Genomic DNA, 20487 nt, shown 5'->3' with positions numbered 1-20487 from the left:
TGGAATCTTACTTCATAATGGACTCTATGATTTGTTGTTTGTTCTGTCATTATGTATCTTGATCTTGTCAGGCTTCTCCAGTTGTTTGGTATTTTTTTTGGCACGTGGGGCGAAGTCAAGCATGGCAATTCACTTGTAACTGGTCTTTCTCCCTGCATATTTACGATTCAACACCTCGGCTTTTACGACAAAATGTTTTGATATCCTAGTCGCATGTTCTCCTTGTTATTTATCTCTCCCGCACCTCCCATTTGTCTTTTTGTTTGCATTCAAGTGCTGGAGTACAATTGTTCAAGTGGTAACAGACCTTTCCAATGGGCTCGCTCACTGGGAGGAGGTCCTGCGGCATAGACTTCGAGTTAGGGTGGCCCTCTCTCCTGCGGTAACGCGGGAATGGCAACCACAATACTATGCCCCATTTACCAACAACTGCCCCTTCTGTGCGGCTTCTGCCGAAGACGCTGACACCAATCACCTGCTGCTCCGTGCCTGCTATGGACGTGGCCTTCTCTGAATGCAGCGAGATCCCGACACATTAGCGGTATGGGGCTGCACCCTGGGAGACCGCCCGAGCTTCAGCGATGGCTGTGGGGACCCACCACCACTGTCTTCTATATTTCTTCTGGGATACGGGGGCCCACTTTTACCTGTAGGACCTTATGCCAAAGGGTATACTATCGCAATAGAAAAAGTGATAAAAGGTATATTCCTAGGGTTGGCAGTCGTAGCAGAACTTTTCAGCTCCTTCACTTTCAAAGCTATTTTCATGTGGGTTTTGTACTTTAGCTTGAAATTTCATTCTCTTTTCTACTGATTTTGTCGTATACCACCCCAATACTAAAACTGAATAATGGATCTGCACGGTATGGTACTTTGCTGGTGACCAAAATGGTTGAAAACGCTTTTTGTAGGCGGAAGGTTTCGGCACAGCAAGCATTTCGTGTGATGAAACCATCGCTACCCCGTAATTTGCTCTTTGGCCTACCCTGACCGAAAGGCTGTAGATTTGGGACAGGCTTTGCAACGACACAACCGCTCCAGAAACTCTTTTCACAGAGAAATCGTAACAAATGTTCTAACGGGAGTGCTGGTTTTGATAAGAATCATGACAATGTTAAGGCGAAGCTTTTGCCTTTACCCCATAGGGTTCTGTTGCGTTCGTTAGTGACCACAGAAAACTTCCGCGAACAAATAAAGGAAGTTAGTGGCACCACCAAGAATCGAACCTGGAAGGAATAGAGAAACGGAGCGGGAGCCCGTTGTCTGATCAATTGAGCTGCCAGCTCACGCGGAGACTGGGAGACAGACGCTGCACTTACACATAACATCTGCGGGTTTACCCTCCCCGGTTCTCGCCGAATGCCACGTGATAGCGTCACGCGGGTCCTCGCGCCGCTGCGCTCTCCACCCACTGCGCGCGTAGTGGCCGTGTCCGCACCTTGCTGATGCGCTAGGAGTTATAAAAATATAAAGGAAGCTTACACCAGCGCATGGCATCTGACTTCTCCGTCTTGGCCGCCGATCTTTTCCCCTCCGTCGGCGGCCGCTAAGATGGAGGAGAATTGAAATGGTCTAAAACCGGGTTTGAGCTTCCTTTAATTTTATGGAAAAGGAGTTTCCTCTCATGTGATTCATCAACACAACCAAACCAACCAACGTTCATGAATCATGGATAGATCTAATCTCAGCATTGAATATCTCTTCGAAGTGTAAAGGGTGCGGTTAAGTGCATTTCTACATGTCTCTGGTTTCACTCTTTGCAGAGCCACATGTGTGAATTAAAGTAATGTCGCATGGGTAATCCTCGCGGGTATCGTTTACAGCTTCGCATTGCATAAACCTTGACAGCGTGGATTGGCGTGCATTTTTTTCTAATAATAGTAATCTTCCTTCAGCTCATCTCTACATGCAGAGATGAAGAGTGCCCTCTCGTCCCGGAGAGCTCAAAAAGAACAGCGTGTGCACCAAACAAGAGTTGGAGCAGGGTTAGCGGAATGATAAAATTTAAGGTCCGAGTCTTTTACGTCGGAGTGGTAAGAGTGGGTGACGTACATGAACTGTAACATCTGGTCCAGGGAGTGAAGACGAGGCAAGTGTGAGGAAGGAAGTGAAGCGGAAGGTCTGGTTCATTTGCAGCGTGGGTATCATGGAGCCCAGACTGCGGCAGATGCGCATGCGCCAAGTGTGAGGGGGCAAGAAAAATTTATGTGGCATGCAAGGAGCGCCTCCGTGAACAGCGATAGCAGCTCGCCCGGTGCCGCCGGGACGCTAACAAGGGGGAAGACCACGCAAGCGGCGTGTTGACGAAGCATCAACGTGACGCGGCCTCTGCAGCTAGCCATTGAGGGTGTTAAAAAGAAGCTGCATTGCCGGCTTTAAACAAACACTCTTACGAATGCAAGACCTTATGCTGACCTTCGAAGGTCTGCATAAAAATAGCGCACGCTGACACTTATTTTGCTGCACATTTCGAAGACACCGTACATACCACCAGATAAACGACGCCGCCGAGCCTTTCCAGATTATCTGCTCACACCTGTGCACAGGGTGTAACAGCCGAACATGTCTCAGAGTAGGGTCTCTTTCGTGACATGATTGTGGTGATAAAACTACGTATTTGGTGCTGGAAAAGTTGACGTTTGTTAGGGGCCAACATTTCTGGTTTCCGTATCAGTCCTTTTTCCAAGACGTTTATCGGATGTTCAATGCTGGTACAGCAGATTCATGAAACACACAGTTGCAGGTTATTTAAAAAATTTTGCTTCTTTGAAAGATTACTGTACAGAATACAGTTAATCGCTCGGATATCATCCCACAATTGGAAAGTCAATGCCGGCAGCAACTTTCGAAAGGCCTATATTGGGCTTGTGTAACCTTTTTAAAGGCGAGTTCATGAAATCGAAATTCACGTCAACGCAATTCTGCTCTTATTTCGTAAAGTGTGGCAACGTTTTCAGAATATTTTAATGGCAAAAGCAATATACTCGGAATGTTAAGGCAACCAACATGTATGAAAGCTCCCGCCTTCCATAATTTCGAATGAGAAATACAAGCCATACGTAAAATTCGACTTTTAGGCACTGTGCTGGAGCAGCAACATGTAATTTAGTATTCGCGCTGACATCTGGAACTCGATATTTGTGACTTCTGATCTACAAAATCTACACCTTGGGCCGTACCAGCCATTCTATTGCGAGCAAATTGTATTATTAGTGGCAGAAGGGCCTTCCGCGCGTTCTTGCTGATGAGCTTTTTTTGTTTCATTGGTCTTTGAAAAAAAAAACTGATCGAGCATGCATTCTGATAGTTCTCTGTTTTTAACAATATTTGGCTAAACAGGGAAAACGATGGTCTGGATCATTGGTTTGTGCATGCGTGAGGTAGCTGGCATGGGTAGACAGTAAATGGTAAGTGATAAAACTTGGAGCTAATATTTGAGTAATCCGGACATGTCTCAGAGAAACAAGCGCACTGTCGCGATGCAAAACACGATGCAGTTGTTTTGAAGGAAACAAAGTTTACTGGAGCCAACTTGCACTCCCCTAACAACTCGAAGAATACACAAAGGGCGAATCAGAAATCTACAAAATCACGTGCGCAGGCGAGTGCTGAAAAAATCGAATACTGCGGCATCTTTTCAACGGGGAGTTTTCATTCGGCTCGAGCGTTTCTTGAACCGTCGAATTGCATCCAGAACACTGTAGAGAAAATATAATTTTTCTAGGCTGGTGACGTTAGTTGGTACCACTGTCCGTAATAAAGGATATACCACGTGTGGCATAGAACACGCTCTGCACTTGGCATACACATAACACAGATAATCCTGCCCGGTGCCGCCTAGCGGCAGAACTTAACATAAATAAACAAACCAAATCCATGGTTCGCGTCATTACCCCCCTCTAAGAGTACATCGACCCGATGCTAAAATGAAGCGACAGTCAGAACTAACAACAAGAGTGTTTGCCATCTTGCGTAGTCAGGTTTTAGGTGAACCATTTGGACAACTTCGGGGCGTGCGCGTCGTCGGGATGTTCCTGAATCACCGTAGGGGATCTCATCGCAGGTACGTTAGCTAACAGGTCGTCGAATCTGCTAAGGTCCAAAATAGCGTCGCAGAAGCTTCTCACTCAGTTCGGGTCTTCGGATGGGAGTCGAAACCCATACACTATCCCCTGGGGGGTACTCGGCGTCTCCGAATCGGAGCTTGTAGCGTCCGGCATCGACCAGCTGCTGTTCTGTTGTACAAACTCGAGCGAGCTGGCGGGCCTCCTCTGAACGCTGAAGGTATCCTTGGACGTTGGCGTTGAGGTCGTCGTCTTCTACATGCGGAACCATGTCGTCAAGCATTGTAGTCGGCCGTCTTCCGTAGAAAAACTCGAATAGTGGCTTCTGCGTAGTTTACTGGATAGCCGCCAATGTGACATACGGAACGACTTCTTCCCATGTCTCATGTTTAATGTCGACGTACATAAACAGCATATGCGCGATTGTCTTGTTCAGACGTTCCGTTAGGCCGTTCGTTTGGAGGTGGTACGCTGTCGCTCTTCGGTGATCCCTCTTGCTGTAGGGCAATATTTCTTGCATATGTTCCACAGAAAAAGGCCGTGATTAGGACTTATTCTCGGGTCGTGACGTAAGGAGCGGGCCTAGAAGGTCTATTTCAATCTGTTGGAAGGGGCTTGATAGGACGGCGATCGGCTGCAGAAATTCCGTGGGTCTCATCGGCAGTGGTTTTCGTCGCTGGCCGTCAAGATATCTCCGGGCGTAGTGGGACACATCGGTTGCAAGGCGGCACCAGTAGTACTTCGCCTTTATTTTTGCTATAGTGCGAGCTGTGCCAAGATAACCGGAAGACGGGTCATGGTGATATGCTTCCAAATTCTTGTCACGAAGGTCTGCGGCGATGACAAGGCGATAAGTCGTTTTCGTCCTGGGATTGAATTTTTTCTTGACCAGAATAAAGTTTTTGAGGCTGAATGCTGCTAAGTTGTGATGCTCACAAGGCCTCAGCAACGGCGAGCTTGCATCCTTAGAGGTAGTCGATATTGAAGCGTAACTCGTTGTCAGCACGCTGCTGAGCGGCTATGTCTTTCTCCATCATTACTCGAGGAACGCGTTCTTCGTCGGAGGTTTGAGGTGCTGGGTTGACGGAGGTGCGAGACACGCAGTCAGCGTCGGTGTGTTTAATGGACGATTTATAGAATATTGTAATGCCGATTTCCTGTACACGCAAACTTCATTGCCCAAGGCGGCCAGAGGGGTCCTTCAACTTGGCCAGCCAACACAGCACATGGTGGTTGGTCACTACCTTGAACTGTGTGCCATACACGTTGGCCTAAATTTTGACATGGCCCGAAAAATAGCGAAACACTCTTTCTCAGAGGCTGAGTAGTTTTCCTCTTCGTTAAACAGACCATGGCTCGCATAAGCGATTACTTTTTCGCAAACCCTTTGTGACGATCTCACGGTTCGGTGGTGTGAACTACGACACGTGCAGACGGTGTCAATGGCGACAGAGGCCACACCACGAAAAGGAAACGTAGGAGCATTGTATTACGCTGCGAACCCGGCTCCAATGGGTCAAAAGGGGCCGAAACAGAAACGTCGACACACGCGGAAAACGCGAATGCAAAAGTAGAAAAACAAGTAGCGGACTTTAGTTCTGCACCTTCAAACAGTCCCGCGCAAGTCCCAGTTCCGCGATTGTAGCGAACGCACCCCGTACGTGTGCAATCTGGACTGGGCTGACATGTGTTGTTCCAGTCACAATAACCTGAAGTCAATGTCGTGCTGGTCCCGTTTGGGCGTGCTGACGTCACTCGAACTACATGGGGCACGACCGAGTTGCGCAGACCAACAGGAACACGAGGCGGCACGGCGCAGTTGCACGGACCCCACGCCCGGAGTCCCAATCGAGGCCGGGAGCGGCGGTGGCCCCGACGGGTGCCCCTCTCGAACCGATGGCGATCCCGCCTGAGGGCTCATGACCACACGCCCTGGCACAAGGCACGGTTGCCCGGTGTGGTGCCGGGTACAAGAGACTGGCGCTACGGCACGGCCCTTGTTATGCGGCGTTCACTAGCGACCTCCCGGTGCGGTAGCACGGGCGCCGTCAGTAGGTGCAGATCACGTTCGGTGGTGTCCAAGCTCACACCGAACTTCCGCCGACCGATGGTGGTCGTCGTGGCCTTCCATTCGCTAACACGCGCTCACGAACCGTGACACTACTGTTCTTCAAGTGGAAGGCATACCCCTTCGGGATTGGCGGTTCCATTGCATTACCTTCAGCTTTGGAAAGTTGTTGGGGACGGAGCCACACGCACACACTTTCAATCTCCCCGGTGTTCGAGGTGCGGTGCAGAGGGAGAAGAAAAAAATGCTATGTACACTACAAGGGCTACTTGCGTAAATGTCACCAAAACAGTAACGGAGCATGCACAGATATCCGGCCTTACACTCGGCACATGAAGTCTGCTCCTATATCATCCGCACGTTTCATGTACTGCACGGTGAATGAATACTCCTGTAGGCACAGGCTACACCTCGAATCGCGGCTGTTGAAGTAATTCGCGGTGTGTAGGCATTGTAAGTGCTGGTCGTCTGTTTGGATGACAAACGTTTTTACAACACAAGAACCGAAGACAAGATGATATTTCCGCACAGCCAAAACGAGTGCTAAGCATTCACGTTCGATGGTGGAATACTTGCTTTCATGCGGAGAAAGTGATCTGCTGGCGTACGAAACCGGGTGCAGTGTGCCATCTTTCTCTTGCATCTGAACCCCCCCAGCTCCTATCCGATGCGTCGGTGCGCAGCACAGAGCCATTACGCAAATCTGGTGCTTTCAAACTGGAGCGGAAGGTAGCGGAAGGTCTCAAATCGGAGAAGGCATGTTCATGCTGCTCTGTGCACTGGATTAAGTTTTTTGGCACATTTGCGTGTCAGGTCCGTCAAAGGCTTGGCCGCCTTCGCGTAGTTTGGGATGAACTGATGATAACGGCTGGTTAGCCCAAGGAATGACCGTACTTGTTTCTTGTTCTAAGGTCGTCTCGACTCTAGAATTTTGTCCTGAGTTTTTTCCATGGGTTCTATTTTTGGGTATCTAATCTTGTACCCTAAAAATACCTTCAGACTTCCTATTTGTGATATTCTTGGCTTTACGGTGAGCTCGGCTACTGGTATGCATGTGAAGACGGTTTGAAGAACGGATAGGCGCTCGTCTCATGTTCGGTGGCGACTAACACGTAGTCGAAGTAATGAAAGGTGCGTGGAATTCCCGCGAAGACATTCCTCATTAGGCGAGCGTAGACTGCTGGCGCTGTCAGCGAGCCAAATGGCATATATTCAAACCTATACTGGCCGGACCTTCAACAAAAAGTGGTCTTCTCACAGGAGTCTGGGGCCATCGGAACTGCCAATAACCTTTCGTGAAGTCGAAAGTTGCAAAAGTCGTCTGTGGTCCCATTTCTGTGAGCAAAACGTGAATGCGTGAAATAGGGTCTCTGTCGTCCAAAAGTAGCTTATTCAGTTCCTTGTAATCCACTCACACTCGGGTCGTGTTGTCTGGATTTTGGAAAGCCAAACGTGGTGAGTTATATGGGTGTAGCGCGTCCTGACCGGCGAAGAAGAACGACATAGAATACACGGGCAAGCTTGGCAAAAGGTATTTATCACACAGCAAACGTACGTCGAAACAAAACCAGAGTAAAGAAAACCAGAGTAAAGAGAACAATCTCCTAAGATGAATCTGTTTTACGGCGTCACGATGTCCTAGAAAGAAGTTCTACAAAAGGCAAGGCTTATTTAGGTCATGGCTCGAAATCGCCGCATGGCCGTGAAGAGCTGATATCCGCTTACTGTTGTCACCATGTTGGCGCCTGGCGTAGTGCGACTCAGTTTAGTAGCGTCGCCGTTGTGGAGGCCGTCGTAGCGGACGACGACGGTTCGATCCCGCTGACCGAATGCACGAAGCCGTCACCGCTGGAGCCGCCAAACGTGGGTTGGTGGAGCGTCGGGAGGCCGGAGCCGAAGAGTCATCGACCCGCTCCTGCCGAGGCTTGTGTGGTGACGTCAGTGACTTTGGTCGAGGTCACCCCAGGCTTCGCTGTTCGGGAGCCCGGTGTGATGATGATGATGATGATGATGATGTCCTCAAATTTTTTGGCACGTACCCACAAGGGGGGATTGGCCAGGGCTAAATCGGTTAAAAACGTGGGGACTTCAATATACTTATTTACGGAAAGAGGCTGTAAAAGGAAACTTAGTTGTTAATGAAACCCGAATTACCCATTAATCAGCACCGCTTAGCAATTCAAACGACCTGAGGCAGAAAGAAAATTTTGAATGCAATTATATATATCCCTTCTTGCAAACCCCAGCTTTGATGCGCCAATAGATAATATAAGTGTTATCGATAAAGTCAACCCCAACCTCTCAATCGGCTCCTTCAAAAACAGTTGTCTAGCTGTTGAGAAACGGCGACAGTCGAGGAAAAAATGGTCGATTGTTTCGGGGACCTGGCACCGCACACATAGTTCTGTAGGTGAAAGTTCTGATCTGAATAGATAGAAATTAAGCCTCGGTACCCTGCAGCGCAGCTCGGTGAAGGTCACCTCGCATTGCCGATAGCCACAAAAATGAACATTCCACCCGTACTTCAAATGTTGGAACTCTTCAAATGATAAGAGTGAATCGGAACGGGTGGCGTCTAAATGCCAATATCGTCTTAGTCTCGCAGATGCAAATAGAGCCAGATTAGGAATTTCGAATTGAATGGGAGCTGTGACGGCGAGATTAGCTAAATGGTCCGCTTGCTCGTTGCCCCTGATGTCCGTATGGCCAGGGACCCAAGACAAGCGTACCTCTTTCACGTGCCTGGCTCTTCCTCCGCTTCTGCCTCGATCTCTCTTCTTCCTCCTCCGCTTCCACCTTGTTCTCTGGGGTGTCATTGCCTGGGGTGGACCTTGACTCATGACAATGGGGAAGCTGGCCGTTCTATGACGCCGCCCAAGCGCCACATAGATTGAACCTCATTTTCAAATATATATATGTTTGAAAACGTATATTTTTAATTTGATATATATATATATAAATGAGTGTGTGTGTGAGTAAATATGCTAAGGAGATAGGAAAATGAGGGGTCAATAAATTATTGCAGAAATATGAGTACACAGCCAAGAAGGGCAAGGAAAGCAAACGGGAGGTTTTTCACATATGAACTTGCCATTCAATATATTTTCAATATACACCACCTTGCAGTAGGGGCTAGGCACAATATTGTGTTTCAGTGGGTGTCTGGACACTGTGGGATAACAGGAAATCAAAAAGCTGATGACGCCGCCTCTGACGGCCACACTGCCAATTATAAAAAGAATATTTTTTACCAAACACGACGCTGCAACCTTGGCCACACGCTACGCCCTATCAGGGAGGAACAGAATCTTGTGAGATCCTACACACCACCATAAGTTTCTCTACTCCCTTGACCCTCAGCTGTCGTCGAGACTTCCTCACCAGCTCCTCCGTCATCTAGAAACAATACTTCATCGGCTCCGAATTAATGCAGCGTACGCCAACAGCTGCCGCTTCCGCATTGGACTATCTCCGATTCCAGGTGCAACAACTCTGCATTAGAAGACACAATCGAGTAGCTTTTACTCTACTGTCCTGCCTACACGGACTCTAGGTAAACCTTGCTACAGAACATTGCACTCATAGGGTATACACCAGGACCAGTGACTTTAAAAATCATTTTAGGGCCCTGGACTTCTTCTCAGCAACGTCTTGACCTAAAATTTCTGTTTTCGTACCTCGGCGACAGTGGCTTAATTCCAAAACTTTAAATCTCTTCACTTTGTTACTTTTGCACTTGCCTTTTTTACCTAATATCGTTGGGCCCTCTCTCAGCTTGCATCTCTTTTTTGCCCTCATATTCATTGAGCCTTTCTTCCTATTCACCCTCCTCTAACAGAGTAGCATGAAATCGATTTTGTACGCCAGCTGAACGCTTTGTTTTCTAATTAAGAGCTTCCCTCGCTCTCTCTCTGTCTCTCCTCATTTTCAATGGGTTCTTGGAACGGGAATGGAAAGGTGTATTGCTTACTTTTACCGGTGTCGCGCTGGTCAGGTTCAGTTGACATTCCATGAGGTCGGAATATGTCTTAAAACTTGCAGCACAAAGATTGTGCATCTTATCGCTGTTCCTGCGTCAACCCGGGGAAAATACCCACGTCCTCAAAAGTTTGTTCCTGTTTGCCGGAGAAGAAAGGTATTTCTTCGCTGTCTGTTCCATCTTGGATGATATTAGGAGCGGCCAGAAACGCCGTGGTCTGTGGTCGCTCCTCATATTTCTTTACCATGTTCACGTGAAAAAGTTTCGTTTTGCCTCCCGCATCCACCTTATAGTCAACGTCGTTGCATTGGCGGAAAACCGAAAACGGGCCCTTCCACTGCATCAACAACTTGTTTGTGCTTTTTGGAAGGAGTACCAGTACCCGGTCCCGGGCTTCAATGGTCCTCGAACTGCTTTGTGGTCTTAATATACATTCTGTTTGACTTTAGCCTTCGTCAGCTCTTCGTGCGGAGTCTTACATGTGCCTTAAAGATAGTTCCGGAGTTCGGCAACGTACGTGAAAATGGTACGAATATCTTCGTTCAACCCGTACTCCGTCCAGAGCTCTCTTAATACTGCCAGCAATCCTCGAACATGTCGACCGTAGATCAGTCCAAATGGCGAAAATCTCAGACTGGCTTGAGGAACCTCACTATATGCAAAGACAAGTGGAGCTAGATGACGGTCCAAACATTTTTTTTTCGGCACATTCTTCTCAACGTGGTCTTGTGTGCGCCGTTGTATTTCTTCACCAAATCATAGCCCATGGCGTGGAATGGTGTCGAACGCATAAATTTCATAGAGAGTAGTCTGTTCCCTTCCTGCATGAGACCGGATGTGAAACTGGTTCCCCTATCCGATAAGATGTCTTTCGGGAAACCGACTTGGAAACCATTTCCAGTAAACCCTCTGCAACGTGGACACTGCCGAGGCTAGGTAGAGCTACTGCATCGGCGTACCGGGTAGCAAAGTCTATTATTGTTAATACATACCTATTGCTATTTTCTGAGGCTGGTTATACCGGCCCAATAATATCCACCGTACCTTCTGGAATGGCGTTCCAATGGTAGGCATATTTCCTAATGCGGCGACACCGACTTTCTTTTTTGCAGTAGGTTGGTACGTTGCTACGTTGGTAGGTTGCAGTAGTACGTTGGCACACGTCGCGTGACTTGACAATTTTTTTTACAACTGCACAAAAAACTGACCAGTGGAGCTCTCTAAGAATTCTCTCCAGTGTTCGACTTGTTCCTTGGTGGCCAGACATGATTCCTTCGTTGGCGATCTTCAAGACGGCCTCTCTGAGAGGATGAGGTATGACCAACTATTTGAACGGTTGGCTCGACGCCGAGCAATATCTTCGGTAAAGCAATCCTTTTTTCTTTAAATACGTGTACGCAATTTGTACTTCGGGATAAGAACTCCGTCGCCGCCTTTTTGAAACAATCATCAAGAGCTTTGTCTTGTCGCTGTTTTTGGATCATTTCCTGGCACCTAATATCAGCGATCGTGATGGAGCTCGTAGGTATGCTCTGTTTCACAGCTGATATTTCTTGGGCAGCTCTGTCGCTCCCTGTCCGCAGACGAGTCAACGAATTGTACACTGGGTACGTCTACAGCTGAGGGTTCGGATACTTTCACTTGCAATGTGCGGTCAGGATTGCTCGAATGCCTTACACCAGCTATGTTCCCTAGTATCAATTCATACACGGGGTTAGCCATGCATTTCGCCAGAACGTGTCCTGTGAAATACTGCGTATTGATGTAGGTAATGATGACCCAGGCTGCGGGTGTTGCGGCAAAAAAAACCTTGCGGCGACCTGGTGTCCGCGATCTCCGGGGGTCCCTGTCCGCTTTGCGGCCGTGGTGCATTGCGCGGAAACCCACGCAGAGCAGCTCGCTCATACAGACAGGTCCGGTAGTTATGCCCTGCTTCCCCGCAGTGGAAGCGGAGATGTGAGTTGTCAGGGGTGCACCAAAGGTCGCTCTTCCGGCGGCCGTTTCCGTCGAGTAGGGTGTACGTGGCGTTAGCTCCAGGGTACGTTGCGGTGTGAGCGAGGCAACAAAAGGAGGAGCGTCATTCATGGTTTAGCGCAAGGCTGCTGCATATGAGGAGCGGGGTTCATCCTGCCTGGACACGTCAACTTGTGTTGGTACCCGCACAGCCTTCCTTACCTTCTACCTAACTAGTTCTGCTATAGACAGCGGAGCCAGTGCACCTGTCCCTGCTGCAGCTGCAACCTTTGAAGCTCTTCCCAAACAATCTGCCTTGTGAGCTCTGGAGACAGAGGCTCTCATTTTCGGATACGCTAGACAGGACTGGTTCGTTACAAGTGTAGCGCCGATCCCTTTGGTGCAGCACCCTTTCAGTCGTGGTAGCCTTGTGGATGAAATCGGCAACCGTTCTGGGGGCGACTCCGCATCGGCCCGGAGAAAATGTCATGCTTGACGCCACGCATGCGATGTAGAATCATCGTGTCGTCGCTCATTGAGGTGCCAGTGCGCATAAAAACATGAGCCATATATTCGGCGTACATGGCCACGCTCTCGTTCTGACGCTGCTTTCGAGCTTGAAGGGCAGCCTCAGCCTTCTTGGAATCACTGTCTGGGTAGGTCGCTAGTAACCGGAGGAGAAACTCCGCCCATCACGACATTGTGGATTCAATATTTGCATACCAGGTTCGCGCGTTTTCTTCCTGTGAAAAGTACACATTTTGCAGCTTAAGTATGTTGAGTCCGTTGGGCAATATATATATGTATATATAAATATAGAGAAAGATAAAACTCACAACGTGCGCAGAAATAATATAAGTAAAGAGTCCGATACACAAGAAAAACAATCACAAACAAGGTTTACTTACGGAGCTGCAATGGGACTTGCCTTCATCAGAGTACAGTTACATTATTTTGCTTTCACAAACATTTGGAACGCATTTCTTATATAGCTTTGCAGAAAACTGTGAGAAGGAGCGGAAAATGTTTCGCAAATGGAGAGTGTGCATACAGTCGGGCTACGCCTATGTTACAACAACAACCAATAAAAATAAAAAAGGGGGGGGGGCGAGAGAGAGAAAGGGGTCGTGTTAACAAAGCAGCGTTCAAGGTTGCGCCTTGACGAGGCAAGGTATGCGGCGTGGGCTGCAAGTTCACACAATGCGGGAAACTGGACAATCGCGGTTTTAAAAGAAAGGGAAGAGTATACAGTAAGGTATTCAGTGGCTGGGAGACTGGTTGGGGCGGAAGCAAAGATGAGTGTGCCCCCCGCGGATGAAGAGAATCGATGCGAGGCACAAAAGAGCATTTCACAGAAGCTAGCAACTAAACAGGAAATAGGTAAAATCACAAAGGGTTAAACATGAATAGATTACAAATGGTTAAACATTCTTATGTGGTGGTGGGAATGAGGCGTCCTTCCCCGGGACAAATGGCATTGTTGAGCCGCATTAGGCTAATAAAGCTGCTGTATTTGGAGTTTCTGCGAATTCTGATGGGAAAATCAAGGGTAGGATTAATGAACATAGTTATAAAAATTATGAGGCCGCCAATTTTATTCCAGGAATAAGCACGTTAGTTTTCCGTAACTTTCATTATTCCCAAGTGTGGCTGACCCAAACTTATAAATGAGATAAGATTCCCGAACCTCGCAGTCGTAGTGCGTTTTGAAGGCGGATTCTAAAATCGTTGCTTTAAGATATTCAAGGGCATGCCCGGGACTGTTCAAATGTCTTGACAGGGGAATTAAGGGGAGCTTTTTGCATGAGAGCGGTGAATACTAAACCGTATTCGGAAGGGCGTTTCAGTTTGGCTGATATATTGTTGCCTACAAACAGTGCACTCTATAAGGTATACGACATTAGCGGAGTAATAGCTAAATTTACCTTTTATATTTACGTAGTAGTCTGAAGCTGTGCTGGTGGCGCGCTGTGTAGTGGTCATGTGTGGGCATACTTTACATCGGGGTTTATTACAGCGAATGCAGCCAGTAGTTTCCGGTCGGTTGATACGAGAGTTAGTAAGAAAGCCGCCTAAATTCTTATTACGCCGGTAGACAACACGTGGTGGTTCGGGGAACATACTTTTTAAGCGGTCACTTTGCACTAGGATATCGTGATGTTTATTTAGTACGGTTGACACTCTTGCAGCGGAGGATGAGTGGGTTAAAACTAAGTTTGCGGGTTAACGTTCAGCGCTTTTTTCTTACAGATTTCGTTATGGTCTAGTTGGTTGGCTCGCACAATAGCGTCGTCGATAACTGTTTTCTGGTATTTTTTATTCAGGAGGGTGGTCTTGAGTTCTCGACAGTTTGAGTCAAAGTCGGCTTGGTTTGAGGAAATTCTCCTAAACCGGTGGGCCTGGCTGTAAGGTATTGCTGTCTTGCAGTGTCTGACAAGGCTACTTCGCTACTTCGGAAGTGCAAACACTGCCGCGTGTCTGTTGGTTTTCTATACAATTATTTTGAAACCGATCTTGGGAGGTAGTAACGGTGACGTCCAGAAAGTTTACACTGTGTTCCGAATAAGAATGAGCAAGGGAAATACTAGGATGGGCTAGGTTAAATGCCTCATTGAAGGTGAGGAGCTCCGCCTCACCGTGTTCCAGATCAGGAATATGTCGTCAATATACCTTTTATAGTACATTGGCTTTAAATTTTGGGTATCAAGAAAGTTTGATTCGAGGTGAGCCATTAAAATAATTGGCGTAGTTAGGTCCTATTGGAGTTCCCATTGACGTTCCGCTGGCTTGCACGTAATGTGTATATATATATATATATATATATATAAGCAGTAAAAGAAACTTCTTTAGGAGCCACAACAAATAGTTGAGAAAATGGTAGACGCACGATTAAAAACAAAAACAGTGGTTTACTGATGTTTCTTCTGGAGGACCAGTCTTCATTGCAGTAACTTCATCCAGTCTTCATCTTCATCTTCAAGATGAAGACTGGTCCTCCAGTCGAAACTTCAGAACGTCAGTAAATCACTGTATTTGTTTTTAATCGTGCGTATACCATTTTCTCAACTATATATATATATATATATATATATATATATATATATATATATATATATATATATATATATTTATAATTATATTTAGGCGTGGTTTATATGTTCACTAGCGAGTAGTTAGAGCTGCAGAGAAGCCTAGGTTTTTTGTGCTAAGAAAGATGTGCCCAACGCAGCACCGCATCGATTCGCGCGCCAAGCCCTGCTTCTGCCCTGTCGTCGTCGGGCGTCTACGATGACGAACACCCCCAATGGGGAATTGTACTTACATGAACGATTTGTCAATTCCGACAATCGCGTCCATAATCAACGCTACAATCTTCTCCCCTTGAAGAAAAGGACCCATCCTTGCTACTAAAGGTGACGATGAAACCACAGAATCGTAGTACACTTTTAGCCGATTGACGTGAACTATCTTGCCTCCACGTTGTCGGCGGTCGGGTGCGGGCGCAACCGGTTCGATGAGTTAGTTTACTGGGGAAGTTTGCTTGATGACTCTGTAAGGTCGATGATACCTTGAAACAAGCTTCGGTGAGAGACCTGGTGTGGGGATGAGCACTCAAATCCACACAAGTTAATCAGGCCTATAGGTAGGAGTCGCGGTGGAAGTGTCTTGATTATGCCTCTGGTATTGCTGGTGTTGAGATGCAAGAGAGCGGGCGAGCTGACGGCAGTCTTCGGCATGTCTATTTTTTCTTAAATCGGTGCGAACTCGGTTTTATCTGCGCGGTACGTCAAAATGTGTCAATAGTGCACGAGGGCTCACGTCTGTAGAGCGGAAAAAAGGAGAGAATCCCGTCGTCGTCTGCGTGGCCGTGTTGTAGGCGTACGCGACAAAGGAAAGAATTACGTTCTAGTCGGAATGGTCCGACACCACGTACATGGAAAGCATATTGTCATGGGCTTGGTCTTTTGTCTCCTTACCATAAACCAAACCAGTGGCCAACCCCTGCTCTGCGGGTATGCGCCCTCTGGTATAGGTGAACCCATAGGCTGGGGAAGAAGAGGGCGCTCGCTGATGTCTGTGTGCGTGCAGTACATTAGACATCAAAGCTGCCTTGTCTGTCGTTACTATCCCGTCTATTTTTGTACCTTTAATCTCTAAATACATCCCCTTCGTTGCCACGTCAGATCTTGCGGTGAAGGTGCTACTTGCCGTGTCTGTACCGCTCGCCAGGCAACTTTGAGAAACTACGGTGCTTCGAAGCGGGCGTCACGTGTTCACAGCTGCATGATGCCGCCCCCCGGTGAGCCTGATCTACTCCACTGATAGTCATCGTGTCTCACCCCCTGATCTCGGTGATTTTACTTGCAGTGATAACGTCAATGCGGATGAATGGCTCCGCATGTACGAACGTGTCAGTGTGCACAATCGCTGGGATGAGACAATCATGCTGGCGAATGTTGCCTACGATCTTAAGAAGACGGCTGGGACTTGGTTCCTAAACAATGAAGAGAGGCTCACAAGCTGGGACGCCTTAGAAAAAGAGTTCCTGGATTCATTCAGTGATTCGGCTCTCCGTCGGATAGCCAGAAAGAACGATTTTTCTTCACGCACTCAGTCCTGTTCTGATATGTAAGATGCCTACATCCAGGACTTGTTGGCGCTTTGTGCCAAAGTAGATACGAAGATGCCAGAGTACGATAAGATTGGGCATGTCCTTAAGGGCATAGCAGATAATTCCTTCAGTCCGCTTATGTGCATAGAGTTTGCCATATTTGAGTCTGTGCTAAAGGAATGTCGCCGATTTGAGCAGGCGAAATGCCCCCGCATAGTGCCGCAGTTCACCCGGCTGCCTCACACCGCAGCAACCTCATCGTGCGCGGATCTTACAGCGCCTCCCAGTTTACCGACGGCTCCAAGGCCCGATGCCACATTCTGATACGCTTACAAAGATCGTGCGCTACAAAATCGAGGCCATGGCCCCGGCTCCTGTACACTCCCTTGGGCAGGACCATAACTTGCCGACTATACACCTTATACAGGCCGTGGTGCGTGAGGAAGTCGCCAACCTTAACATCCACCGTGTGTGGGCTATGGCTTGCCCGGACGTCCACCAGAACTTTCCGCATTCATTTTCCCGGAATAGGTTCCCACAGCATTATGAGCGCCACCTCGTTACCGCCACCGGTACCATGCACTATGGAAAACCCCTGACGACCGGCCTATCTGCTTCGAGTGCTCTCGCGTTGGTCTTGTCGCCCGTTATTGCCGACAACGATGGACACCCCTGCACGCTTCCGGTTTTCGCCCCCCCCTTACTCTTTTGACGATCAGCCTATTAAATTCTCCCATGTTACTGAACCCTAGTATGTTCCCGGCAGCTCTTACAGCAACCGCTCTGGCCGCTTCCCGTCACCAAAACTTTGCCAATCTCGTTCTCCGCAGCCCCGCCGCCCTTCGCCGCCGACTTCTTACGCACGAACCTGTCCGGGAAACTTGCCAATGCAGCTACCAGAGGTGCTGCGGCATATCCAACCCGGCCTAAAAATCGTCTGCTTACAAATACGACGAGACACTATTTGCTTGACGTTGACGTTGATGGTGCTTGTGCGAGCACTCTAATAGATACCGCTGCCAGTATCTCTGTAATGAGTTCCCACCTTCGCCGCCGCCTTCATAGGTTCCTGATGCCCGCCCCATCTCCTGTCGTCAGAGTGGCCGACGGCCGTACGCCCACCTTCGAAGGACTGTGCACCGCTCTGGTTGGTGTTGGTGACCATCACAATCCTGTCGTGTTCACCGTCTTTGATGCATACTCCCATGACATAATTCTCGGGCCTGACTGTCTAACCGACAACGCCGTGCCTATTGACTGTGCCAAGGGTATTCTTCGTCTTGACCTGCCGACGGGTCCTGTTGCGGACACCCAACTTCCCAAGCTCCTCTGCTCCACAGAACGTGTCCGCTTGCTTCCCAACACAAAGTCCAACGTCCGTTTGTCACCATGTTCGCCAGTTCCGGACGGCAACTACGTCGTTTCCCCTATTACCGACGTCCTCCTCCGACACCTGGTGGCTCTTCCATACACTGTCGTCACCGTCGCCAACAACGAAATAAGCCTGCCTTTCCTTAATTTTGGTTCTTTGCCCCAAGTTCTGCCCGAGCGGATGTTGCTGGCCACGCTTTTTACCCAGGACGGATGCCAAATTTCTTCCATGTCCATTGACGCCTGTATGGGTGCACCGAATGATTCCAACAATTGTCGGCCCACCCCTGCTGACATCGCAAAAATGATAGCGTCGGACCTTCCTTCGTCGCAAGCTTGCGCGTTACATCACCTGCTTTCATCGTACAGAGACATTTTTGATTGGGACGATCGCTCTTTGGGACAGACATCGACGATATCACACCGCATCAACACCGTGGATGCGAGCCCCATTCATCGGCGACCATATCGGGTATCTCACGGCGAACGCAAAATAATTAGAAATGAAATCAAGAAAATGCGAAAAAAGAATGTGATTGAGCCTTCTTCCAGCCTATGGGCGTCACCAGTCGTTTTGCTGAAAAAGAAGGATGGGTCTTGGCACTTCTGCATTGATTACCGGCACTTGAACAAAATCACCAAAATGGACGTTTATCCGCTTCCTCGGATTTATGACGCCCTCGATTTCCTGCATGGTGCATCGTACTTTTCTTTTATTAAACTTCTTTCTGGGTATTGGCCAATTGCTGTTGATGACCAGGACCGCAAAAAGACCGCATTTGTGACACCCGACGGGTTGCACTAATTCAGGGCCATGCCCTTTGGTCTGTGAAGCGCGCCAGCTACCTTCGAAAGAATGATCGACTTCTTGCTACGTGGTTTAAAGTGGTTGACCTGCATCTGCTACTTGGGCGATGTCATCGTTTTTTCCCTGACATTTTAAAGTCATTAAAATCGTCTTGCAGACATCCCAGAAGTTTTCCGTCGCCCCGGTCTCCAGCTCAATTCCTCAAAATGCCGTTTTGGTGGCCGGTAACTCAAGATCCTCGACCACGTAGTCGATGCTGCTCGAGTCCTGCCTGATCCCGATAAGGTGCGCACCGTCCAAGAATTTCCCATTCCGCGTTCGGCAAAGGATGTTCACAGCTTTGTGGGACTGTGCTCTTAGTTTCGTCGATTTATCGAGCATTTCGCTGACATCGCCATTGACAGATCTCCTTAACACCGATACCTCATTCTCCAGGGGCACCGCCCAGCGGAGCGTTTGCCGCTCTCGTTGACTTCCTGGCTCGTTGGCCAGTTTTGGAACATTCCGATCCGTTCGCTCCCACAGAAGTTCGCACGGACGCGAGTCTCCACGGGGTAGGGGAAGTCCTGGTTCAGAAACAGACTGGTCATGACAGGCTGATAGCTTACCACAGCCAACTTCTGTCTCCCGCAAAACGTAACTATTCCATCACGAAACGTGAATGCCTCGCCCTCGTCTGGGCAGTCAGCAAGTTCCATCCATATTTGTACGGCAAATCCTTTGCGGGTATTGCCGACTATCATGCCCTATGTTGGCTTTCCTCGCTAAAAGATCAGTCCGGACGACTCGGCGAATGGGCGTTAAGACTCTGGTCTGGTCACATGCACAGGGATGCCGACTGCTTGTCTCGTCGTCCTGTTGATCTTCCTTATCAAACGTGGAATTATGATGACCCCTGGGTATTTCCTCTGTCCGACGTACACGACATAGCCCTCCACCAATGACGCGACTCATCGCTTCGGCAGGTTAGAGACCGTCTTAGCTCAGAGCCATACGACCCATCTCCGCACGCCTTTACACTGCGTAATAGAGTCCTGTTTCGGCGCAAATTCTGGGTGGATGTCCCTGACGCCCTTCTAGCCGTAGCTCAGCATCTCCATCCCGACATACTGCACCAGCTTCATGACGAGCCGAATGCTGGGCATCTTGGTGTCCCTCGGACCTACGACCGTGTGCGGCAACGCTTTCACTGGCCCGACCTTTACCCGTCTGTGCGAAGGTACGTCACGGCTTGTGACCTTTGCCAACGCCGCAAGACGCCCCGGTCACTTCCAGCAGGCACTCTTCAACCAATTGATGTTCCTTCTGAACCATTCTTCCGGGTTGGAGTGGACCTTCTCGGTTCTTTCCCCTTATCCTGCTCTGGTAACAGGTGGATCGTCGCTGCCACCAATTACACTACGCGTTACGCCATCATACGTTCCCTTTCTACCAGCTGTGCCACGGACGTCGCCGATTTTTAACTACAGGCCGCCATTCTGCATCACGGTGATTCTCGTCAGCTAATTATGAACCATGGTCGGTGCTTCTTATCTCAGGTCATCGACGACCTACCTTATTAAGCACAAATTCACCACGGCTTATCACCCGCAAACCAATGGGCTCGCTGAATGATTTAACAAGATGCTCACG

General features: G+C 48.6%; 1 protein-coding gene across 1 annotated transcript in view; it reads right to left on the bottom strand.

Annotated features, from left to right (window-relative positions):
* The window catches only part of LOC144143206 (venom metalloproteinase BumaMPs1-like), a 198650-nt gene extending 180767 nt beyond the window's left edge, over positions 1-17883 (bottom strand). Inside the window, exon 1 of the mRNA XM_077674996.1 lies at positions 17799-17883. Within this exon, the coding sequence (XP_077531122.1) occupies positions 17799-17883 (85 nt within the window). The remainder of the gene's footprint in view (positions 1-17798) is intronic.
* Positions 17884-20487: the final 2604 nt, after the last annotated feature.

Source organism: Haemaphysalis longicornis, unplaced genomic scaffold, assembly GCF_048455015.1.
Source record: "Haemaphysalis longicornis isolate Haplotype H1 unplaced genomic scaffold, Haemaphysalis longicornis Haplotype H1 scaffold_6, whole genome shotgun sequence".
NCBI lineage: Eukaryota > Metazoa > Arthropoda > Arachnida > Ixodida > Ixodidae > Haemaphysalis > Haemaphysalis longicornis.
Note: the sequence above shows the minus strand (reverse complement) of the source record. Positions and strands in the feature narration are given on the sequence as shown.